At 47.6% G+C, this 26,325-nt stretch overlaps 1 protein-coding gene across 3 annotated transcripts in view; it reads right to left on the bottom strand.

The window, feature by feature from the left end:
• Nucleotides 1–26,325, bottom strand: part of CTSW (cathepsin W) — a 1,136,802-nt gene that overhangs the window by 417,158 nt on the left and 693,319 nt on the right. Inside the window, exon 1 of one of the 3 annotated variants that reach the window (XM_078660782.1) lies at nucleotides 523–643. The exons of the other annotated variants lie outside the window; for them this stretch is intronic. Within the exon in view, the coding sequence (XP_078516908.1) occupies nucleotides 523–615 (93 nt within the window). The 5' untranslated portion in view covers nucleotides 616–643. Of the gene's footprint in view, nucleotides 1–522; nucleotides 644–26,325 lie in introns of those variants that run through there. 3 annotated transcript variants of the gene reach the window in all.

The following is a 26,325-nucleotide window of genomic DNA, read 5'->3' as shown; positions in this document are numbered from 1 at the left end:
GACATAGTAACACACACCTCACATACAAAAGGGTTGAAAGACAAAGTAACACAAATCTCACATACAAAAGGGTTGAAAGTGAGCTGTCTGTCTTTCTCACCTTAGACAAGCTCTGAGTCTCGAGATCTTTCTCTCTCTATACCTATCATATAAAATGTATGTTTAGGGCCCTTATTCCGAGTGTGGAGAAGGATTAAGAGTCGAGTGATAATTATCGAACTGCGCTTTTTTTTTCTCGACAGATCTTGGCAGGTCAAACTGCCAGAATGTATCAAGATAAAATGTGGCGTAAAAAGGCAAAATGTGAATTTTTCAGCGTGACAAATAACGAATCCACCGGTTATGCCTCATTTTACCCTACAAAACACAGAATCGGAAGCATTTTCTACACCCAGTAAACAGCTCGCCTTGTGGAATCAGTATTTACTGTGCTTGCTAAACAGCGCCTCCTTTTCTGAAGCCCAAACGCTCACAGAAAGGGAGGACGAGCAGACAGACCTCCACTCCTCTGCCAGTACTCACCGTGTACAGGTCCCGCCTGACGTTGGTAGCCTCGGCCTTGCCGGAAGTGGCCCAGGCTGCGAGCAGCGCCAGGAGCACAGCGTGTGCTTCCATGCTCTCTCTAAACGTGCTTTGTGCAACCCTCGGGTGTTCATTTATGGGTGGCCTCAAACAAAAGTCCAGGATGTGGTGGGCGAGGGTGTGCAAGCCACCGGCGGGGGAACAGCACATGGTCAACTACCTGACACCCACAAGGGGTAAAAAAACATGCATGGGGTGCGCGTGGGCGAGAAGGTGCAGGCACCCCACAACATCTGTTGTGTGATACCTCACCCCACTGCATTCAGCCGCACTCACATTACCAAAAAAAACGCCGATAACTACATTGCTTCATATTTTCCGTTCTCCTTTCATACCGGGGTATTTTATTAAAGATCATTTACAAGCAACATTAGTTACTACTTTTTAAACTAATCAAGGCAAGTCTTTTTCACATCCCCAGGTGTTTATAATGTATTGTTGCTTGTTCGATAAACATCTTAAATAACCAACAGCTCAGTTAAAAGAGCCTGCGAAGATGCGTGCCACTGCACCATCACCTTCGTGGGCACTGATGGAGTAAAGCCAATGGCATTTTTTGCTAAAAACGAATATGCTAAGGTGTGCCGAATACAAACAGCTTTTATTCACGTATTTGTGCGTTTAAAGAGACTTCCATAATGTGGAGAGCCATTGACCGTTCTAGAGCCCCATTACGAATTGAACAAAGCGTTAATCCCACCGAGGAGGCTGCTCTGGGAAACTATTGCTTTCGTGGTGTGTCCTGGGCCAGAATTATTGGGGCTGCAGACTCCAGACCCTTTAATTCCAGGCCCGGGCGTCCTTGTTAAGGTCCAGGGGCTGCAGGCAGCTTCTGAGCCCGGCCTCTCAGCCTGCCGCCTTCATATGGGGTAGCAGAAGAACACCCCTCACCCCCTCAGCTGAAGTAAAAAAAAATCCCTTACCACCTGTGGCTCCATGCCTGCATCACACGCAAAAGCAAAACACCCGCTACATTTACCACTTGGTCCAAGCAGGTAGTAAATGTACCTTGTACACTCTTACATTCCTTTGCGAATCGACCTGAAACGCCCAACACTCTATTAGTAAAAGTGCATGGAGAGCACAGCTCTGTACTAATTGTATATGAATATTCAATGATCATTACCATTTGAATCCCATTTTGGGTGTTTTGGGGTCTATTCACAAAGGCGAGTAAAAGTAAATTAGAGAATACTACAGGAGTGTTTACGTACTCTACTAGTGACCTATCCGGTGTGGACAACCAGGACAGGACTAGGAACCAAAAACAGCCCTGCCATTACCGTTCAAAGCGTTTATCGAAAATAAGGGTACCCCAATATGTGAACCTGGGCTGGTAAGCTGTTTAGGGAAACAATGGTTCTGATGTGGCCTAAAGGTCCATTCAGGAGTGACCCTCTGGGGGGCACTAACAACTGAGAGTGGGAAATTAATTCTTGAAAGGAGAGGTAAGTAATATACTATAATATAATATAATATCGACCCCCAACAACATGCACTCCTTTTACTTTGTATAACTTTTCTAAGGAGTTCGCACTACTGATGTCAATGCGATGTTTTATTTTAATTTCACCTTTACTTTTCACACCACACTTTTTGTCACTTATTGTGTGAGCAGCTGAATACTATTGTTTTTGAATAAATACCTGTATATACTTGACCCTACAATCCCCTTGTATATTACTTACCGCTCCATTCAATAATTAATTTCCCACTTTCAATTGTTAGTGTCCCCCAGAGGGTCACTCCTGAATGGACCTTTAGGCCACATCATTACCGTTCAAAGCAGCGCTGCTCTTTTAGGCTAAAGCCTACCAGACAGTGCAGCTGTCTAGTTTGTTAACGACTTCTTGTGAGCATTCCGGAAGCTACCCTGAGAATGAATTAGCCCATTGCTTACCATTGGCTTTGGGGTTTGTAACTCACAGTCGCTTGTTTTCTATTTGTGGCTATATTTGCTTTAGGCTGTCCAGCTTCAGTTGGTCTCTCCGTTTGCCCATCCCTTGCTTACTGTTTTCTTCCACAAGCTCCCTTTCAGTAAACAGGTCTTTAAATCTTGTTCTTAATCTTAATACATTTCCTGCACATTTAAAGACAGCAGTCCAATCGAAGGCTCTGTCTTCTGAGCTACTTGGTTTTTACTTTTCTTTCTCCGACTTCAAAGTGAGAGAATTTATGTGACACTCTTGCTGCAAAATGGATTTTATCTAGCACACAACAAAATTTAAATGTCTGTAAATAAACTGTGTTGATATTTCGGAATATATCAGAATTACGAAAAACAAACAAAGCACATTTTTTTGTAATCTTGAAGTGTGCTTGAAACAAATATTTGAATACGATCAAAACACATCAATACAATAGGTGATGACATTTCCACACAATATTGTTTGTGGGTAGTAAAACTGTATGTCTGTGCAAATGTAATGGTCATTTCAAAATACAAATGTGTTGTCTGTAATGGCATTGTGCTACCACACCATGCATACTCCACACTACTACAGTCTACTGTACACCACTTTACTTTAAAACACTCTACTCCACTCTATGCCCCTCTACTCTGTGCCACGCCATTCTACCATATTCCACTCCACCTAAAACAAGCCACTCCACTCTATGAAACTCCATTCCACTCTAGGACATGCCCCCAGTCAAAGCTCCACCCCTCGAAGACACTCTACGACATCCCACTCCACTCTACTCCATTCCACAATACGTGGTCCAGTCCCCCCACTCCAATCTATCCCACCCCACTCTAACCTAATCTATCCCACTCCAATCTACCCCAATCTATCCCACTCCAATCTACCCCAATCTACCCCACTCCAATCTCCAAAATATACCCCACTCCAATCCACTCCAACCTACCCCACTCCACTCCAATCTGCCCACGCCACTCCTATCTACCCAACTCAACTCTGCCCCACCTTAATCTATCCCACTCCAATCTACCTCACTTCATTCCAGTCCAATCTACCCCATTCAACTACTGAAATGTACCAAACTCAACTTAAATCTACCCCATTCCGCCACAAATGACCTCAATCCACCCTAATATAGACCACTCCACAAGTCCAGTCTACTTCACTTTACCCCAATCTACCCCAGTCCAGTCTACCCCATGCCACTAACTTTTAGCCATGCTGAACAGCAGCTACACTTTTGTACAACATGGCTGAAACCCTTTGCCAAAGCCAAAAGCTCTTATCTCCCCTCTGCTGTATTCTCGTCCTCTTTCTCTTGCCTTCCACATTTTTCCCTCACACCCCCTCTCTCGACCCACTGTGTCCACTGCAATTAACCCTGGGAAGCTAGAGATGGTGACAGAGGTACCATAGGGGACCATCCACCTTCTAAACCCGGCCTCCAATGGCTCCAGCCCCTAAGAAATGCCTGGAGAGATAGAAAATATGATGTAAACAACAAAGGCTTTGTCTTTCGAATGTTATAGTCAACTTCCCACAATTTTTTGAGGATCAGAGCCTGTCAATTGGTACCTGAGTTTTTTGGACTTCAACTCTAAAAGAGTAATCGTTCCCTCGTGCTAGACATTTAGTGGACTGTATCTTCTCTTATTCCATCATGGTTTCTTTGAACCTATTTCTTAATCTTTGTGGCTCATCTCCCCACCGCATTAATGATTCGTATTGTACTGCAGTTCTTTGTCAGCATCAAGACACCACTTTGTCAGTAGTACTACTGTGCATCCTGGTACCTCATCTATAATCCTGTACTTGCAGACTTTGTCTCAGTCAAGCTACTCACTGACAAAGGGGATTGTCTCTAGCAGCTCGGCATGGGGAGAACACCGGACAAGCCTTAAACAAGTTAACTTCGATTAGACTGGCCTCTTTCGATACCCTGCATTGCCATTAGCCTTTTGCAACCTGTTGCTTAGCGCTCCAAATTTTAATTGACACTTTCACCCTCAAATCAGCAAACATGTTCACAACCCTCAGTGTCGTACAGAAAGATGATGGGGTCCCCTGCAGAATGTGATGAGGGGCCCAAGTCTCCCATACCTTAAAAGTATTATCTGGCCTTGGGATGAATAGGGCTGACCCTGAATGTTTGGGAGTCCATGAAGGGTGGGAGGCTTGGATTATACTTGCTTGATGCTTTTCTAACTGGGGGCCGATATTGCAGCACCGCAGCAAACCCGGCCCCCAGCCTTCCGAGGAAAACGCCTGATTCCTTGTATGACCAGTCTGGCCCTGCCTACAGCCCTATTATAGAAAGTGTCACAGAGATGCATCCAGCGCTTGCGCCCCTCTCATTTTTTAGGTCTCGGACTGATCCAGCGCATACGCTAGTCTCGCCGAGACATTTAGTAGCTGCTTTGAAAAATGCAACTTTCCCGGCGACCAGCTTACTATCACGCGTACAAGAGAACGCGCGCATGCGTGTAATAGCAAGCTGGTGGCAGGCAAGATAGCACTTGCGGTGACGCGCGTGCGCACCTCTCGCGGTTTTTGTTGTTGTTTTTTTTCTTTTTGATGCTGCCCGCTCAATGAGTAGTGAGAACCAAGACAAGAGTTTTACGCACCGCTTGTGAGAAGGCTGACACAAGACAGGCAGAGGATGCATTCACAGTGTAAAAGCTGAACACTACTTTAGGATTTACACAATCAATGAAATCAGTTGAAACCCAGGCCCTTATATGATATGTGTATTTGTAAACCACGTGTTCACCCTTTGGTCTCCTGGCGCTGAAAATCATATGCATATTGTTACCCAACTCCATGGTACTCGTTTTATCGCCCTTGGAAAGACGAAAGTTGTAGAACCAGCGCCCACAACATCCAGAACACTCGTGAGGACGACCGGCAGGGGCGGCTGCATCGCACAATTAGCCCGTCGTGTGCCACAGACATGCCAGCTCTCGCACAAGCGCCGCTAAAGTGTTTTACGGGTAAGCGGCCAAGTCTCGCAGTATTTACCAGAGCTGCCCTATCCGTCAAGGGCCTCTCAGGCATGCGCACGCACGTGCCTCTCACACCAAGGGACACTTCTGTTCCTGCACTGGCTCCAGACAACCCTTTCCATGGCCCGAGGCCTGGGTTTTCTGGCAACTGGTTTCCGGCAGCCAGAGGCTCCTCCACGCTTAGGTTAGCAGCCATGGAGTAGCCGCTTACCTGCGCCTCACATCTGCACAGTCTCTGCCTCGCATTCCCGGGACACACCTCATAGGAGGCACGGGCGTCCTCGGCTCAGCTTAAAGGGGTAGGGTCCGCAAACCGAACATATGCTTGTGGGCCCAGTCTTCCTTTCAGCTGCCTGCCAGGTGAGCTTTATTTACCTGCTGCTGCCTAAGGTGAGATTACGGTTCTGCCTGAATTGAGGTTAGTGCTTGTTCTGGACACTGTAGCAGTAGGCCCAGCTGCTGACTCCCCGTCACTTCTCAGTGTGGGCAGCGCTGCCCCACCACTGCTGACACGCGCAGGCATTGTCCCGCTCTTGTTGTTCATTGGCGCCTTGGCTGTGCACCAAAGGCCAAAAATGTGCAATTTGTCTAAACTATGCCTGGGCAGTATCAAAGACACATGCACACTGCTGCGGAGAAACAGACCAGATTTGCATTGCAGTGTAAGCGTCCGCCCCCGCACACAGACACAACCACATGGTTATACAAAGATACAGTTACCTAAAACAGACACACACTGACGCTCAGACTCCAGCAGTGATGTGCTGCCTTTGCCCTATATTTCCAAGCTCCTTCAGGGCAGGCATTCATGAACTGGAACCTCCATTCTTGCCGTTTCCATCAATGTGAGCATTAAAAGCAGATGCTTTGGGGTAAACTATTGCCCGGAGCACGGACGCACATGGCACAGTAGGGTGAACACCTGGGGCCTCATTTATGAGGCTGTGCGTCACTTTTACGCCGCCGGTGTGTCACTTTTTGTGACGCACCAGTAGCGTAAAAAATGTGCCATGTTGCACCATATTTACAAAGTGACGCATCTAGGTAGATGCGTCACTTTGTAAACCCATGCGCCACATTATACCTGCGCCACGTATAATGTATGCAGGGGGGCGTTCTGACGCAAGAAAGGGTCATAGAAGTGACGCAGTGAAATCTATGAGATTTCACTGCGCCACTTCTAGGACACAAATGCGTCAATTTCTTACGCCTGCTTCACAGCAGGCGTAAGACTGGCGCAGGCCCTTTCACATGGGGCTTGCCCCATGTGAAAGGACACATTGCTGGAGTTGAGTCACTTTTGTGACACACTCCAGCAATGCGTCACTTTTGCGCCATACAGATACGTCAGGAATACTGTCGTATCTGTAACTCCTTGCGCCATGATGCGTCATACTGTAAATATGACGCATCATTGGTGTCGCAAGGAGGGCGCAATGAAAAGTGACGCATCGCTGTTTTCACGCAGCGATGCGTCACTTTTCATAAATGAGGCCCCTGGAACTCAAAGGGTGAGAGTGCTGCATGCACCATGACGCACTCTCACTGCCTACTGCTGCAGCGCAACAGAGTAGCCTGAAACTGCCCAGCTCGGACTGCCCAGGGCTGTACTGATGCAGTGTACTTTGAAATCCATCTGCGTCAGCCATCACCACTCCAGAGCAGGGCCTGGATGCCCCGCACCAGATGGACGCAGACTGCACTTGATGCAGCAAATCTAATAAAACCATTTTACAAAGCTGCCTGCAAGCTCCTCTTGGCTCTGTAACTGTGGGCATTGCAGCTTAGATCATGGAGCCTTTCATACTGTTTTAAATCAAAAGAGAAGGGTGGCCTACAAATCAAACATGTTACCCTAAATTCTTGCTTTTTGTAAACAAGATTTTTGGCCTATTTAGGTTATTCACTACCCAAATACACATTTGTGTGCCAGGCTGTTTTATTTCTAAAATGCAGATGGTTCAAAATGTGTTCTCCAGGCACGTAAAAAAACATGTATGACATCCCGCTGTGCTCATTGCGTGCCATCTACCAAAGATTCTTCTCTGGAGAGGACACTCAATACGTATATTTTTAGAGCAGTCTGTGCACCCATTCTTAAAGAAAAAGGCATGCCTCTACGCGATTAATTCAGTGGGCAAAGTTACACGATATAGGTTTATTCCTTCATATTACTCTTTCAAAGAATGTACACCGCCACATGATTCAGACTGTACTTCCACAATACAAGTTTATTAATCCATTAATTCATTATTTCACTCTTTCATAGAGCGCATGCATGTAGGTGAGTCGGTTTGCAGAGTTACACAATACATAATTCATTCATTTCACACTTTCAAAGAATGTATGCCTCTGGGGGTGATGCAGTTTGCAAAGTTAATACTTTATTCATTCATTCATTTCACTATTCCATTCATTCGCCTACGGCTCTTGTACATCGGTTCCGTAAATTTCCTTTTTATCAGGTCAGTGTTTGATTTGACAGCCAGCACGGAGAAAGCTGGCAAAAAATGTACTGCGTGACAACACTTATAACGTCCCAAAGGCGAGACCTATTGGCTATGCCAATGCTTGTCTTTTTTTGCAGTTTTATATAGCGCGATCTCAGCCTGAAGGTATCACAGCGCTTTGCATGACTACCAGTTGCATTACAAATGGACACATTCATTTCTAGGCACAGGGATATTAAGTGATTTGCTCAGAATCACAGGATGTTTTAGCCTCCTGCCAGGCTTGGAACTGGCTCCCTAGCTTCAAATCCGACTCCTCTAGCCATTAAGCCACAACCTAAGGGGTGTTTCTATTAGAGAAGGGGCCGCAGATGCTTGTGCTCTATGTATGATATGGATGGCGCAGACGCATGTTTTGTACTCAATGCTTTAAATGGGCCGGTACTGTCTGGTACCAATACCTGCACTTTTTTTATTTGAGATGGAGAGCACCTGCACTTCTCAAGAGAACTGTGATATTTTTAATTGGAGAGTACCGGCACTTCTCAGAAACAAGCAGGTACTCTGTTACAGGGTACCTGTACTTCTATTTTTCCATTTCAAGCACTGGTTGTAGTTGTGGAAATACAATGGGGTGTTCCCTCGTTTCCAGAGGGAGTGGCCCAGTGCAAATGAGCAATTGTTGCCTTGCTTGCTTTTGTACCATAGAGGCAAAGAAGCTTCATGGTAGGAATTGACTGCGCCACATAGAGGTGAGGCACAGTCACCCCAGCCTCCCTCGAGCACACCTGGTGGCTGAACCTGGGTATCCCCTAGATATCCCCTGCAGGTGGATTCAGGGAAATACCTTTGCCCCTTGCCAAACAGAAGCCGATCTGCCTTCAGTGAAAGCCCGAGACGCAGTTTCAAACGGCAGGTCTCTTTCACTAAGGCTCTCCCCTCACTGCAGGCTCAAACAATTAGAAAAAAACATATTTTATACAATCAGTCGCTCTTAGTCCCTCTGCACTGGGTGCATCTAGTGAAGGACGCACAGCAGCTCAAACACACGATATTGTATTCGGGCCCGGGCGTCATGTACACAGCAGGCACACACCTTGGCACAAACACATTCACCACTAAATGAAATACAATTCGGAAAAAAAATCGACAGTGAACGTTTGCCTCTTGACTCTGCAATGCCATAAAGGGCATAACCAGAGAAGCGGTCTGTCAGCCTGAAACACGAAGCGTGGGCGGGGAGCCGGAGTTGTTCTCACCTTCTCAAATGAACAGGCAACAGAGTACTGAAATGTATGTGCGAGACGCGAGTGGCTTCCGTCACCCACGGCCTGCCAGCATCATCTCTGAATTTATTGCCCGTAAATTTATTCTAGAAATGTAGAGTACTGCATTCTGGGGGTGGATTTACAACAGGGACGACCAGTGCCTCAAAACAAGTCTGAGCCAAATCTGCTTAACGATCTTTCATGCTTTTCGGTAAGTAGCAGGGCAGCTCTCAAAGTCCTAGTAGTGTAATTAAGTTACTACTATTCAACCTCCAGTCTGATTTATTTCGTGCTTATGAGTGAGCTCTGATAGAATGGATGAGGTGTAATAATTTTGTAGATGTCAACTAAAAGCTTGGTGCTGTGCGCTCTGCAAGTCATGAGTGCTGTTGTATGTGGTTCTTTTATCAGAAGGGGTTGTGCATAGGGTGTTTGGGCTAGGGTTCTGATTGGTTATTGGGTCCAGGTTTTCTATTGGACTTAGGGATTAGGGCTTTGGCTTTGATTGGCTGTTAGGGCTAGGGCTGAGATTGGTTAATAGGGCCAGGTCTCCCATTGGCTCTAGGATTTAAGGTTAGGGTTCTAATTGGCTAGGGTTCCATTGGCCAATAGGGACATTTTAAGCGTAGGGCTCAGGGCGTCTCAGTCCGGGCATCAAGGCTAAGGGTGGAGAGGACAAGTGCAGTTGCCTGTTTTGGGCTGGGCGGAGATAACAAGGGCAGTTGCCTGTATGGATGGGCGGAGAGGGCAAGGGCAATTGCCTGCTTGGGTCTGTTCGGGTTGGGCCTAGGGCCCGAGATGCTGCCCAGTTTTCACTTACGAGCTACCACCTTAAGCCCTCTACATCTGCCAACTTCCAATTACAATATCAGCAAAAGCATTCTAGTCATTTAATACTCACAAACCTCATCTAGATTTCAATGTGTATTGAACCATACACAACCCCTACAAACCCCCAAAAACCACACCTACACACAATTGTACCCCAAATACAACACTATGGTACCTGCATTCTCAAACAAAACACAACTCTGTCCCATACCACTAACACATCCACACATTACCAACACAACACTACGCCACATTATACATTCCTTTTATGCATCCAAACACACACTTCCTCTTCAACCAAACACTCGCTTTATCCTCTACTTGCTCCAATTAGATCCTCTTTTATCATGACAAAACCTATACTCAGCCTTCCATCACACCATCCACCAATACCACCTCCCTTTTTTTTACCAGTTACACACAACCACACAATCCTTACACACCACTCCAGCACACACATGACCTATTCCAGTTATAAAACCTAACACAAACACTCATAACTCTTGTCCATCCCCTCTTACACAAAAAACAAAAGGGAGGAGGTAGAGGAAATAGACCAAAGGACTCATCCTCCTATTAATCGTTTTGTAAACAAAAAGAGCCCATCCACCTCTCGAGACTTTCTTTCATTCCAGGTATGTTGAAAAACAGAACGTTTTTCTCCCCCCACCAGTGTTTCCCCTTGGTGGCATGCTTCATCATTGGGTTAATCCCGTTCCACTGCAAAATGGGGCGTGGGAGCACTTTTGGTGCAAGTCTATATATTAGCTGAAGGAAAAATAGGAGTGGGGTTGGGGTTGTGGAAGATTAAAAATACCTATCTAGTACGAAAAATGTTTTATTTGTACCTCTATCCGTTATGGTTAAAAAATGGGGAAAGTGCAAACTCAATGGACATATGTTTATGAGTTTCACAGGTCTACATGTTTCAAGCCCTACCCCAAAGCTATTCATCAGGACCAATAGTTGCTCCTCCCTGATACCACTCCTGTCAACACTCAGTTGAAATGCCACTGCATGCTGAGAAAAAGAAAACACATATACATACAGCAACAACTGGTGTTTAGAACTGGAAAGTCTGTGAAGATATATGAAGGGAAAGAGATTAGTCTTACGTTGCTTTTGGCCATGTTACAAGTATTATGCTTATGTGATGTAAAACAGATCACCTAAGTGGAAAACGTGATATATTTTTCTTTTGATTAACCCCTTCCATGCGGGGCTGTTTCCCCCGCTGTGCTGGGGGGGCGGGGGTAGCGTACAGCGCCCCGGTGCTCATGACGAGGTCAGCTCGTCATGAGCTACGGCGCTCCAGTGCTCATGACGAGCTGAGCTAGTCATGGCCACACCCGTTCCCATGGAATGTTCAGCACAGCAGGGGAATCAGCCCAGCGTGCGAGCGTTCCACGGAACGGGCGCGGTCATGACGAGCTCAGCTCGTCATGAGCACCGGAGCACCGTAGCTCATGACGAGCTGACCTCGTAATACTACCAAATAAAATGATGTTTAAAAACAGCACAGGTTTTGACTTACACACATGTATATACAAGATGTTTAAACAGTGAAAATTAAACAAAAAATAACATTAAACTAAAAAGACAAAACTTGTAAATTGCCTCAATTCAGCATCATGAGTCCATATGGGGGAAGGAACACCTTTAGTCACACTCTGTGTAAATTTCAAATGAAAGGAGCCTAGCTTTCTGAGCGATTTCCAGTGGATAAACCTCTGTTATTAGAAAATCAGCTGCTCTGTACTTACTACACCTAAGTTACTCCCTCACCTAAGGAAAAGACCCGCCTGTGGCTCTGTGGATGCCGGCGGTTCGTGCCGGCACTGTATATGTTCGCGGTGCAGCTGGGAGGATGTCGGCATCCTCTTGTCTGTGAAAGACTAGGATGCCAACCGTCCAAGATGGCCACCGAAAGTGGGAACCACTTCATGGTTCCTGTACCCATAGCGATGTATATGCTATGGAGCACAAAACAAATGTTTTTTTGGAGAGATTCTCAGTCTTTATATTAAAAAATATATATATATAGTTGCGCAGTTTAGAAGCCCCCACCACGCAAATGGGCTCGGAACGAATCTGGCATGCTTCATGGCACTTTGTTACCTCCAGGGATGGATAGTGTCTGGTACCCGCCTCCCCAACAGGGTGATCGGAGTAGTTGAGGTATTCTACCTCTATCTGCGGCATTTTGCTTCGTGCACTTTGGCCCCTGCTCATTGCTTTTCCTGTGCGGGGGGCTGAGGTAGTACGAGGGGACTCAAGGAGAGACTTTATTGAAACGGGACTTTCCGTGGAGGGTCATGGGATTCTGCTTTATTTTGACCCGCTGCTGTTATTTCAACCAATGTACTCCCCATACTTCACCGACCCGAGCTGCTTTGAACATTAAGCATTCTGGGAGTTGCAGTCCGGACATTGTGGAACGCCCTGCAACAGGTGAACTGAATTGTTTGGGGGAGGAGCGGATCAGCGTCATCCATTCAAGAGGCAGCAAGGCTAATACTCACCGTGACTTTCTTTTCTGGTGTTGGGCGCTGAAGAAGGCGTAAATGCCGAAATGCATTCGCTGCCACTAGAACTGTTCTGAGGAAATAAAAGCCTTTCCAACCAGTTCTCCTCAGGGCTTCTGCCTCTTTTTCGGAGGGAGATCGTTGTCGATATATATATATATATATATATATATATATATATATATATATATATATATATATTATGGAAAACGTGTATTTGAAATTGCTGATTCTATTCAGGATGTGAAAAGTGGTGTTTGCTTCAAGTAATATTGACAATTATTAAAAAACATTTATTCACACAATTAAAGGATGGCAGTTTAGAATTGCTGATATGCACTCAGGTAGTTGAATGGAGTCCTAGAAGAATAATTATACACACAAGAAAAAACACATTTTCTGTGGATGTATATTGGGTGTATTACATATCCACACTTAACCACTATGTTATCTTGTGAATTGGCTCTAGGGTATATTTTCGTTCAGACCTTCAACGAGTGTTTCTTATCCGAACACCCATTGTTGTTCTTTTTCAAACAGTTGTGATTCCTGACTCACTTGTTTTATGATAATCCAATGGTAATCACTTACAGTGTGTTTGTGTTCCATATAGTGAACTGACATTTTTGTAGTTGCACGCCCACATCTGAGATTTCTGCGCTGCTCGCAAATTCTGTTTTTGACTTTTCAGGTAGTCATCGCTATGTAGATTGCATGGGCTCGTTGTCATATAGATTACACGTTGGGAGTTACAATTGGTGAAATGTCTCAATTACCAAGTGGTGTCGTTATTAAATGTGATCCTTTTTGGTTGGTTGAGTGAGGTGGCAGACACTGCATTTGCCACAAGGGTGATGTCCTTTTATGCAGGGTAATCTGAACTTGGTTCTCTCCTGTGTTGTTGGTTTTTCGTGATCGTGTGTGGACTTACATGTCCTGGGGACTTCGCCCCCGTTTATGTGAAAACATAGGTTTTGGAAACTTGAATTCTACTATTCAATGTACGTCAGTGTTTGTTTATTGTTAGACCTGGCACCTTGGCGTGAGTCTCCCTTCCACTTTTTGCTGATGTGCCTCAGATGTTTTTGCTGGTGTTCGCTGCTCAGGGCACTGCGCCATGGCCAATCCATGCCGCAGTGCCAGTGCTCCCAATGTAAAATGTATATGTGATTGATTTCCATGATTGGCTCATTGGATTTACTGTCAGTCCCCAGTAAAGTGCACCAGGAGTGCCAGGGCTTGTAAATGCCAATACTGCTAGTAGGCCTGCAGCGCTGGTTGCGCCACCCACAGAAGCAGCCTTTGAAAATGTGTCTAGGGTCTGCCATTGCAGAACCTTTGTGCAGTCTGGTACTGTCATGCTGGCTGGGCAAGTGCACCCACTTGCCAGCCTCAAAACCTTCCCTTTGCTTCATATTAGTCACCCCTATGATAGGCTCTAGGGCAGGGTGCATTGTAAGTGTAAGGTAGGACAAGCCCTGATGTGTGTGGCATGTCCTAATAGTGAATTACAGCCAATTTCGTTTTCCACTATTGTAAGGCTACCTGTTCTCTTAGGCCAAGATGGGCTGCTGGAATTATTACACCCTATAATCCCAGCAGGCTCAGGGAGCATGGTAGAAGGTCAAGTTTAGTATGCCTGAACTCAGAATAATAAAATACTTCTTTTAGTAAAGTTTATTTTAATATTCTGTGTTTGCAAATGCTACTTTTAGAAAGCTAGCATTTGCTTGCCTAACCATTTCAGCCCGCCTCTGCTAGGATGTGTATCTGACTGTCTGGGTTGTGTGAGTGACAGGGCTGGGGGATGACAGGTGGTGAATGCAAGGATTACACCTTGGTGTGAGGTGGGAGTGCCCCTGGACTCTGAATAGGGCTGTGCTCTGCCACGACAATGCTGGCTCCACCTCCTGGGGAGTGACTGATGACTCAGCCCGACACCTGGCCCAGGAAGGGGGAAGCCTGTCAACAAAGTACTCCTGGCTGCCCCTGTCCACACAATGCTGGCACCACCTCCTGTGGAGCGTCTGATTTGCCACCCCTGCTCCCTGAAAGGAGAGACCCAAGTTTACCCAACACAGTGCTCAAGGACTGAAAGAAGTTATGCAGAGGCCCCCTGGCCTGACAGAACAAAAGAAACTGAGTATAAGTATAGGAGCCCTGCTCCCAAGAAACTAGATCCTGCTTGTGAACCAAGACGCCCCTCTGCCTAAGGAGAAGGAACCAAAGGAAGCTGAAGGAGAAAGACTGTCCCTACCCTGGGGGACTAACCAACAGTGGGAACCTTGCTGCCAAAGGAGAGGAAACAACTCTACTGAAAAGACTTTTCTTTTTATTCTTACTTGCTACAACAAACTTGTGCTTCCCTAGCTGATCTCCAAGGGCCTGGAAGTGAGCTGGCCCCCTGACCTGAGCCCCAGGACCATTGGGCTCTTCTGCTGCCTTCACTGAATCCACAGAGTCTGCTTCGCTGACCCGCCGCTGGACCCGCACTTCTGGCACCGCCCTGAGACCCTAACTCTCGGCTAAGTCCGTGCCGTACTGCCTGCACCGTGCGTCTCCGCTCAATCCTCGAGACGAAGTACGCACTGCCCCAAAGCCAGACCGCACTGCACAGCGTTGTCCCTTCTGCCGCCCAGAGCCGCTGTGTCCCAGCCGCCACCTGAGATCTGCCGCCTCGCAGGACCAAGTGCGGCTCGTACGCTTGGAGCGTACCAGCCGCCCTGCACCGCACCTCTCCCCCGAATCACCCGCTCTACTGGTGCGACTCGACCGGCATCGCGTACTGCCCCAGTACGCCTCGAGTCCCTGCACGTACTCTGAAGGTACACCACGTACGCCGCATACGCTAGAAGCGTGAGGAATTGCACTGTGCCCCGGTACGCCGCGAACGTACGCCTGAAGCATACACCGGCGCCCTGTCCCTTATCGCAACGGAGAGCCTGGAAGATACGGCTCGCACACCGCCCTTGTGACCTGGCATTGTTTCCCCTTGAGGCCGCACCGCACTAGAGAGCCGCCCTGTACCCTTGAAGCATACAGGCAGCTCGGTGCCGCATTGCCGCCTCGGGGGTCCCTGACACCACAAAGGATCACCTGTGACCGGACCCTCCGCTTCGCCCCCTCGAGGTCCCGCCTAGACGCCCTGCACCGCGGCGCCTCTCTACGGCCGGGTCTCCACGGGCAGCCCGCCGAGGAACGTCTTCTTTTTCCCTGCATCTCTTCTTGAGGAAACCAGGTACTGTTTCTGCGCATTGCACCGACGAGTGCCCGCCATGGACCCGAGGGTCCCCATTGTTGATCCCAAATTCTATGCACCTCTTCCCCAGCAGAGGGTCACCCCGTGTTTAAAATCTGCGCAAACCTGACCCCCAAGAAAACGCTATTTACAAGAACATTCCAAGTTAAAGAAAGTATTGTGGGCATTGTTTTCTTTACTGATTTAAAGACGCTTTGCTGAGAGAACTGTACCTTAAGAAACACCTGAACTGAAGTATTGAATAGCCCAGAAAGTATCCATACAAAAGGGGATGATGGATGGAGCGTTTGAGCAAATCAAACACTCACCCCCAGTCGACTGATCTGGGTTTAATCCATCACCATTCTTTAGCCCACTCAGCCACCCCATTTCAGACATGGCTATATGCAAATCAGTCTGACCCTTTGCCTCATGGGAAAAGTCCAGCCCGAACTGCCAAGCCATGTCTTCCATGGACCGGAAACAAGCATCCTGGGACCGGTTTCGGATTCATAATCCTCATCAGCCAGGCTATCTTGAATCCAGTGGCCAAGTGAGCAAGGGACTCACGTGTGAGCATACCCTGCCACACTTAGGGCGAACAACGCGATACAAAAGGGGATGATGGACGGAGCGTTTGAGCAAATCAAACACTCACCCCCAGTCAACTGATCTGGGTTTAATCCATCACCATTCTTTAGCCCACTCAGCCACCCCATTTCAGACATGGCTATATGCAAATCAGTCTGACCCTTTGCCTCATGGGAAAAGTCCAGCCCGAACTGCCATCCATTCCGAGTTGGTGAAAAGTATTGTGTGCATCCTGAATTCCATGTTATTTAAGGTCTTGTGATAACTCTGCAAAACTACTATCTTTTACATAAAGTATACGTATTTTTATATAAATACAGCCTGGTGTCCATTTGTGGGGGGTCAGTTTTATTTATTGTATGTGATTATAAATGCTTAACTAATGCGCCCTGAGGATTAGCCTTGACTGCTCCCGCCACGCAACCTAGAGGGTGAGCAGGGGTTATTCTTAAGGGGTAGTTCCCTTGCCCTGACTAGAGGAGAGGGTCCCTGCTTCTCACAAGTGCATACCTGTGCCAACCAGAGACCCCCAAATCTAATATTTATGATTTTGGACACTTGGTTAGATGCTACACTGTAAGTTGTGATGCATATTGTTTGTTCTTTTTTCTCTTTTGGATGTAGGATCTCTAGTAGTGCCTCACTGTGGTTGTTCTTAGCTCATTTCTTAGTGTGTGAAACAATTTTTTATGGGTAGGTCCTTGCTTCTAGTTTTGAAGCCAGGCTCTCATCCTGTCTTTTGTAGTCACTGAGTTTGGTGCAAATCCGTCTCAGTTTCAGAAATTGGCCAAATGGTAAATTCTCCTTGAGGTGCCTCGGGTGGAAACTATCGAAAATGAGCAGACAATTTTTTGCTGTGGGTTTCACATGGGAGGTTGTCCTTAGGTTCCCATCATCAGGGAAGATGTTTAAGTCAAGGAAAACAAATTCAGTTTTAGACAGAGTGTGCGTGAATTCAAGAAAGTCATTCTGTCTGTTTAGCCATCTTAAGAAATCCAAAGCAGTGGTTTCATCGCCTTGCCATATGACTAACACCTCATCAATGTATCACTTCCACATAGTTATATGCATAAGGTATGGGTTAAGCCGGCATAGGATTTTGTGTTTTTCTAGATGGTGAGCATAGAGACCAGCTATGCTTGGCGCAAAGGGTGTGCCCATGCTGGTCCGTTTTTTTGTAAGCACAGGGTAACCCCGAATCTGAAGAAATTGGTGGTTAGGGCCCATTTGCAGAATTCCATAACTGCATTTCTTGGGGTCTGATATTCCCAATCTACCGCGAATAATACATCCTTAATTATGTTGATGGTCTTGCTGTGTGGGAGACTAGTGTGCAGACTTTCGATGTCTAAACCCATCAGAAGTTGTTTGTCAGGGTCAAATGTTATGTTTTGTAGTGGTATTCCAAAAGCCCAGCCGGCCTCCGGAACAGCACGCATCCTACCAACCTATCTCCCTCCTGAATATAGAGGCCAAGATCTTGGCCAAAGCACTGGCTAATCGGCTCTTGCCTTACATTGCGGAGCTTGTTCATCCGGACCAGGCGGGCTTCATACCCCAGAGGGCGACTAGACATAATATTCGGCGAGCGCAAGTGGCAGTAGCTGCGGTTCGGGGCAGGGGGGAGCAGGCGGCCCTTCTCTTAGCTGACATGGATAGAGCCTTCGACTCCCTGAGTTGGGTTTACTTATTTGCACTTTTGCCTCGGCTTAACTTGGGACCCCACTTCCTGTCATATCTGCGACTATTGTATACAGACTTGACGGCCTCAGTTCGTGTTGGCAGGAACATATCCTCAAAATGTTCCATTGGGCGGGGCACCCGACAGGGCTGTCCCCTCTCACCATACCTTTTTGCCCTGACCATGGAGCCATTAGCGGCGTGGGTGCGCATAGATGCGCAGCTGTGAGGGTTCGAATGGGAGTGAGGATTATCTGATAGGATCGTACTATACGCAGACGACGTCTTATTTTTTCTCACGAACCTTAATAGGTCGGGGCCTCGCTTATTGCGGATCATGCAAATGGGTTGTATATGAACCCTCGCAAGTCGACTCTATGGGTTCTGGGGGAGCGTTCGGGTGTAGGAGACTGGGCGTCAACACTTCAGGTGGCGGCGGGGGCATTAAGTACCTGGGGGTGTTCTTGTCTAAGGTCCCCGAGGTCTACTGGGAGCGGAACCTAGTGCCGGTTTGGGACCGAGTTCGAACAGACATAAAGATGTGGTCCCGCATGCCTCTGACTATCTATGGTAGGTCAGCCATTTTTAAAATGGTGGCCCTCCCTAGGCTGCTATACCAACTACAAAATCACCCTTACCCCGTCCCACCCCACTGGTGCCGACAGGTGGACTCCGTGCTGGGACAATTTCTTTGGGCGGGAGGTGTTGTGCGGGTTGCACTACGCACTTGCTTCTTATCAACGTACTGCGGTGGATTGGCGACATCCGATATTCTCTCATGTTACTAAGCCTCCCATCTTTTGGTCTTGAATGAGTGGTGGTATGGAGACAGGGGGGACCCGGCATACGCTCTGGAGTGCTGCCTTATGGGGTCTAACACTCTGCACACCATTTTATACTCGGCGCAGTTGAGGATGCTGCTACCACCGGCCACCCAAGTGGTATTCCAGATTTTGCAACAGGCCCTGCGCCGCATGGGATGGTGGAACACGTTAACTAGGGAAACCCCCCTGTGGCGTAATGGACGTTTGCCTGGACTAGCGAATCTGCAGGGCTTTGGGGATGGGACAACATCGGAATATTGACGCTAGGAGACGTGCGGTCAGGAGTGACACTTAGGTCTTTTCAAGATCTGAGCCGGGAATATGGCATGCCTCGATCACAATTTTTTAGATATCTCCAGTTCCGACACGCCCTTGCCCCGAGTTTGGAGGGTCTCGACTCTCTGCCCGAGTTTAGCCCACTAGAGGCAAAGGTATTTATGGGAGACCTGGAGACAAAAAAAATATCTCGTATATATACCAATCTTTAATCACACACTGTTCCCCATCGTTGCAGAAATTACGGGAGGCCTGGGAAAGGGATGTAGGAGATTTAGAGGAGGAGGATTGGAGGGAGGTGTTGGCAGCCCCCAGAAGCCCTGCAATAGCGATGCGCCTGCGGCTCATCCAATTCAAATACCTGCATAGAGTGTACTTTACCAGGGAGAGATTGTGGAGGGCGGGTATGATTGCATCCCCAGACTGTCTCCGATGCGGCCAGGAAGTGGGGACATTCTTACACACGGTATTTTTTATTTTTTCCAGAGTTTTATATAGCGCGAACTAGAACCAAACCGAATCAGTTATCAGAGCGCTTTACATAGCACCAGTTACGTTACATGAGGACACACTTTCATTTTTTTTAGGCACGGGGAGATTAAGTGATTTGCCCAGAATCACAGGGGGTTTTTGGCGTTGTTACCGAGACTCGAACCCAGATCCCCAGGTCCGAGGTCGAGCGCCTTAGCCGTTAGACCAACCCCTCTCCCCAGTTGTAATTCCCTGGATAGGGTCTGGAAGGGGGTGTGGGATTGTATGTCCGAGGTCCTGGGGTGGGAACTCCCCCGTACACCGGAGAAGTGTGGCTCAGGGGTTAGAGGCAGCAGACCCGGAAGCTGAGATCGGTCCTGGACCAGGGTTCAATTCCCCGCCTCGGCGGGGTCTCGGGCTAAAAATTCCACGGACTCGATAATTCTCGCCCCGGTGCCTCCTCGACTCACGGGTTCACACTCTGCGACTCTGGGCAATAGCTTGCTTAATCTCCACAACGGCCCCTCGCGGCGGGATGCCTGACTTTCACCTTGTGGATACCCTGCTATCTCACAGGGGAATACCAGGAAGGGTTCCCTAAGCAAGCGCCGGGAAACCCACTGCGGGTAGCTGTGCGCTATATAAGCTCAACTACATTTACATTTACATAGGGGGTTTAGCTGATTTGTGTATCTTGGGGATGGTATGGAAATAAGTGTGATTGGAGACCTATTGACTGGGAAATACCTTTCTTTCCAGGATATCCAGTTGTGTGCCAGTGCTTCCTCTGTCATGTTCAAAATGTGTACCCCGAGTGATTTGGCTGGGTCCTCTGTCAGTGGTTCATATTTCCTAGCGCTGTTAAGTAAACAGAGGCATTGCATCCGGTATTCCTCTGTTGTGTGTATGACCATTGCCACTCCTTTATCAGCTGGCTTTATTACTAGGTTTTTGTCCTCTGCAAGCTCTTTTATAGCTAGCTTTTGTACCTTTGTTGTATTATGGAACGTTCTCAATGTATCAGGATTGATTTCCCCTATCTCTGACAGAACAGCTTTTTCAAAAGCCAGTATTTCCAATGGGATTGCTGTGACTGGTGGAGTAAAAGATGATTTAACTCTCAAACCTGTGTCGCCTTGTAGGTCCAACTCCATGGGTTTGTCTGTGAAAAAGGACCTAAGCTTGAGTTTTCTGAAGAAATCATTAACTTCACAGCTCAGTTTGAATATATCTAGGTTAGCTGTGGGGACGAAACCCAGGCCTTTCTCAAGTACCTGTATCTGTGGTAGGGTGAGAGTTTGTTCTGTAACGTTTACAATCAGGCTGGTTGACTGCTCGGACCTGGTTGTTTCTTAACTGAACTCACCATGCTCCTGGTCGATACTCAGATTTGTTCCTGTTCTGGGGCTCACTGAATTTGGGTTCTCTTTCTCATCCTGTCTCTCTGTTGTCCCTGGCGTGTCCCTCAAAAAGGCCCATACTGGTTTGGTTGGTAATTCACAAAAGGGGGAGTCTGTGTGTCCCAATGGTTGAATGGGAGTGGCTGCATATGAGGTGGGGTAGTGGGCCATAGTAGAATGGCACTGGATATGTCAAAGGGCCTTTATGTGGTCCCCATCCCCTACCTTGACCATGTCCGAAGACCCTCCTGTTAGTCCTTCTTCCCCTGAAGATGCCTTTGGTTGTGCCAGCTGCTATTTCCGTGACGCTTGTGCTAGGAGGCAAGCACCCTACGTCTGTGGCAGGGTTTGTGGACAACTGTTCGTGCAGGGCTGCGAGCGAGGGCGGGCGCAGGACTACAAGTCCCAGGAGCGCCCGCCAGCCCCTACTGCTGACACCTGGGACGCTCTCCCTGCAGGCTCCGCCCCACCATTACTCCGGTTAAAATCACTGTGCACCTGGACATCGGTGGATTACTTTCCTTTTTTCTGTGCTCCTGTTGGTGATTGTGTGGGACTGCGAGCTGCTGAAGCTCTCAGTGCTCTTCCTGCTGCTGCTCGCGGAACCCGCTTCGCGGGTCCCGCTTCGTGTGGGGATTCCAGTGCCAGCTGCTATTTCCGTGACGCTTGTGCTAGGAGGCAAGCACCCTACGTCTGTGGCAGGGTTTGTGGACAACTGTTCGTGCAGGGCTGCGAGCGAGGGCGGGCGCAGGACTACAAGTCCCAGGAGCGCCCGCCAGCCCCTACTGCTGACACCTGAGATGCTCTCTCTGCAGGCTCCGCCCCTCTCATACTGACTCTACTTAGCCTATGGACTTGTCCCGCTGCGCGGGGGCGCGCGGGAGCGACCGGGAGAAGCCCGGGACAAGGGCGGGACCGTCTGTGGCCGTCCGTGATCGGGCGAGGTTGGGTTGGGCCATAACCCTTTGGCTTTTTCTTTCTTACTGCCCTACATCTTGTTATTGATATTGTATCATCCCTGGGGTTACTGTTAAGCCCGCTGTCTTAACCCACTGATTGTTGTTGTGGGGCTTTTCCCCTTTTATCTTTGATTGTACCTTGTTAGTATTTTCCAAGCATTTTTCCAGTATGCCGCTACGCTCTGGTAGGGATCGCTCAGTGGCCATACAGACCGCTAAGGGGGTGGTCTCGGGCCCTCTGGACGCTTTCATAACTAGAGCAACGGGAATACTGGAGAAGGAGATATCCTTTGTTGAGAAAAGGCTATCCTTAGATTTAATTAGCAGGAAAGGATCCTCTTTAGGGCATATAGCTTCTGTAACAAGCCCCTTACCCACTTTACCCCCCCCCAACCAATAATACAAGTGTAGTCCTTGTTTCAGCGGATATACACAGTGACTTAGCTGGTCCTTCCAACCTTCCAAATGCAACTACTGATCCTAATGATGCTGATATATCAGAAGGTGAGGGGGGAAATAGTGCGCTATCGGCTAGCCCGTCCCTAGTAATTTCCACATCTGAAGAAGAGGCTACAGAGTCAAGTCTTACTGGCAAAAGGAAGCGCAACAAGGGACGCCAGAAAGGGGGACCGTCTAAGGTTCTAAAAACTTCTTGCCCATCACTACCTGTAAGTAATACTTGCTTACTAACTGGAGACCTGTTACTACCCCAATCACTTAATAGTCTAGAAACCACCCCTTTTGGGGTTCCAAGTACGGGCATAGCTAATATGAGTAATTGCGACATCGACCTACTGACACGTATGGAGGTTCTATTTAAGACACTCCTGTTGCCAGTACTCGAGAGAACAAGACTCATGAGCCTCAAAATTGACAGTTTAGAGTCCCTTTTAACAGCTAATTCAATCTTTCTTAAAAAACTGGTACAGGAACAGGCTGTTCAATTGGCCTCTATGTCCTCTCAAAGTAACCCAAAGCCCAAGGGGAATGATTTCCCAGCATCCAAGGTTCAAGCAGTTGGAGGACCATCTAATATTAGCTCCAAACAACCGGTTCCAAAGGATAGGAATCCTAAATCGTCTGGTGCTTCCAACCAACCTCCGACCCCGGCTGTCCACCCTCCCATTCCCAAAAAGGCTGGCAGCAAATCTAATGGCGTGCCACAGCCTGGCACCTCCAAGCCTATGTTTCATGCTCAGGCCCAGACTGGGGTGGTAGCCAAACCTAATGCTCCCAGTCTCTATGTAGCTGGTTCTAGCTCTAGCTCCAGCTCTATTGCTGGTCGGATTCACCCCCTTATGAATGGTTCTAGAAGGATATCCCCTCCAGCGGACTTGCCAATTGAAGCTACGCCATATACCATAGTTTTGACAGGCGTTGCACCTCTCAGGGATGGCCAATCTGAGTCACATGGCGACCTACTGAACAAGGTAGTTTTTTGGCTAGATAAAAATCGTCCCCTCCCACCCAACTCCTCCACTAAGATTTTGACTGTTCGGAGAGTTAACTGGGTGGGTTACTGCACCAAGGACCTGGATGGTGATTGCATTTTAATTAACCTTCGTGATCCTTGGGTGGTTGAGTATATATGTAGGGAGGCTAGGTTTGGAAGGCTGGGGGACGTTCAATCTTTAAGCTTGAACTACTTCTACCCCAAAAGGAATGGCATCAGCCCCCCCCCCCCCCCCCCAACACCCTACCATTATTTAGACCAGTGGGGAGGAATCAGGTAGCGTGTTTTTCCAACCTCCCCTATTATCCCTCTCTATCTAATAGGTTTGATCCCTTGTCTGGGCTAGAATCTATTGATTGACTTGAATAGGAAAACAGGCCTAATGGTATTAGAAGGGATCATACAGGCATTAGCAAGTTGTCATCTTTCTCAGAATTGAACACTGTGGAGGAGGATTTATGTAACGAAGACAGTGTTCTTATGCCTGAAGGCCCCAGTCTGAGTTTGAGTCCTGTACATAGGGTTATTGAGACCAGGGTGGTGGATGTTAGCTCACCAGAGTCTAATCCAACCTGCAGCCAAGCGGGGTTGCTCAAAGTAGTCTCCTGGAACATAGCTGGGTTAAGGGGTCGCTTGGACAATGAAGATTGGGCAGAATTCATCGACACCTTTGACATTGTTATGTTTCAGGAGAGCTGGGCAACAGCCCCGTTATTTAGAGCAGGGTACCTAAACTACTACAAACCTGCTATTCAGGGCCCAAAGGGAAGAGCCTCTGGGGGGCTGGTGGTGTGGATTAAACACTCTTTGGGGTACCGTCTCTCTGAAATTTTGGTAGGCAGCCCAGACCTCTTAGGTATTAAACTTAGTAGAGGTAATGATCAGAGCATTGTGCTAATAAATATTTATGCCCGGGGCTGCCAAGGAGGTCGTAAGCAACCAGTCTTGAATGACCTTGATCTGCTTCTGAGGGAATTGGGCAGTGACAATTTCATCCTAGTGGCAGGGGATTTGAATTGTTCATTTGAACCTATTCTTAGTTTAGTCGAGGATTTGGGAGCTGATGAGGATACTGTTTGGAACATCCCGCCATTGTCTATAAACAAGGGAGTTAGGGGAACTGAGGCGGCACTGCTTTGGTTGGGATTTTGTTTGGAGTGGGGGTTGCGGGCAGCGAATGGGCGTACACTTTCTGACAAGTCTGGCCATTCGACCTTTAATAATGGGATCAGCATGAGTCGGATTGACTATGTTTTGGTTAAAGTTGATTTCTGGTCTTTTGTGGTTGACATGGAGGTTGTGGTACGGCCAGAGAGTGACCATAATCCCCTCTCTTTCAGCCTCAGGGTACCCGGTGTGGGGGATGGACCTTCTGTAACAGCATGCCCAACGTCCGATGTCATTCTGTGTAATGACAGAAGACGGGTAAAATGGCCTAGGGTCATTGCAGACCCCTCGCTTATCAAAGATATAGAGGAGGTAGTAATGAAAACAATGGGTGTCATGGCGGATTTTCCATCTTCCCATGGGATTAATTTTCAAATAATTGATTTACACGAGCAATGCTTTATGGAATTAAAAACTTTGCTTACAAAGCCACTGAGGTCTAAGAATGATAATGCTCACAAAAGGTGGTATAATAAGAGTTGTAGGGCAGCACACAGCAAATTAATCTCAGCAGTTAAATCTAGGGATATTAATGACATAAAAACTGCCCGGATATCATACAAACAAGTATTGTGGGCAGCAAAGAGGGAGTGGGATGACCAATATTGGTCAGAACTCCTCTTGGCGTGTCAGTCATCAAACCAAACGAAGTTTTGGGAGACCGTCAAGTGGGGCAGGAATTCTGATTCCCAAATGCCTGTGAACCATGTTTCCGCAGTGGATTGGGTGGTCTTCTACTCCGCCCAATTCAAAGATATGAGTGCAGCACATGTTATCCAGCAGGAGCCAGCAGTAGTTTTGCCTTTTATTGATGGGGCCGAGCTTACATTCTCATCTACTGATACAGAGCACGCCCTTGGTGCTGTACAGTTAGGGAAAGCACCTGGATTGGATGCAATCCCTGCAGATCTTTTTAAATCAAATCTTGATGTTTGGGTTCCGTACATAACTATGCTGGCCAATGTCATTGCGGCAGGGGCCAGGATCCATGACTCCTGGAAAGGGGCAGAGATTTTACCCATTTTCAAAAAAGGGGACCGCTCACTTCCAGGAAATTACCGCCCTATAAGTCTGATAGATTCACTTCAAAAAATAGTTGCTAGGATGGTACTAGCAAGAATATAGGGGTGGATGGAGCAGGAAAACATACTGTCCCCCATGCAAGCTGGGTTTAGACTGGGCACTAGCACTTTAGATCAGGTCTTCAGACTTACTATGTTGTATTGGAAGGTGGTACTACTGGGTGGAGGTGTTATCTATGCCGCCTTTGTGGACCTTAAGTCGGCTTTCGACTTGGTCCCAAGAGCAAAACTGTGGGACTCTTTGAGACTTATGGGTTTACCCGTAGAACTTCTGGACATAGTTATGAGATTGCACGAGGATAACTTTGCCAGAGTGAGGTGACTGACAGCTTCCCGGTTACACGTGGAGTGCGCCAGGGATGTGTGTTGGCCCCCACCCTTTTCCTCCTGTTCATCAACCAGGTAGTAAACATTTTTTCCAAATCACCGACAGATGCACCATCCTTGGGCGGGTCTAAGTACCCGATGCTAATTTTTGCTGACGATACCCTGCTTCTTTCAAAAACTCGTAATGGGTTGCAAACAGCCCTGAATAGGTTTGCAGAGTTTTGCAGGATAAATGACCTACAGATTAATGTAGATAAAACCAAATTTATGGTTTTCA

This window comes from Lissotriton helveticus, chromosome 9 (assembly GCF_964261635.1).
Source record: "Lissotriton helveticus chromosome 9, aLisHel1.1, whole genome shotgun sequence".
Classification (NCBI taxonomy): domain Eukaryota; kingdom Metazoa; phylum Chordata; class Amphibia; order Caudata; family Salamandridae; genus Lissotriton; species Lissotriton helveticus.
This window is presented reverse-complemented; position numbering and strand designations above follow the sequence as displayed.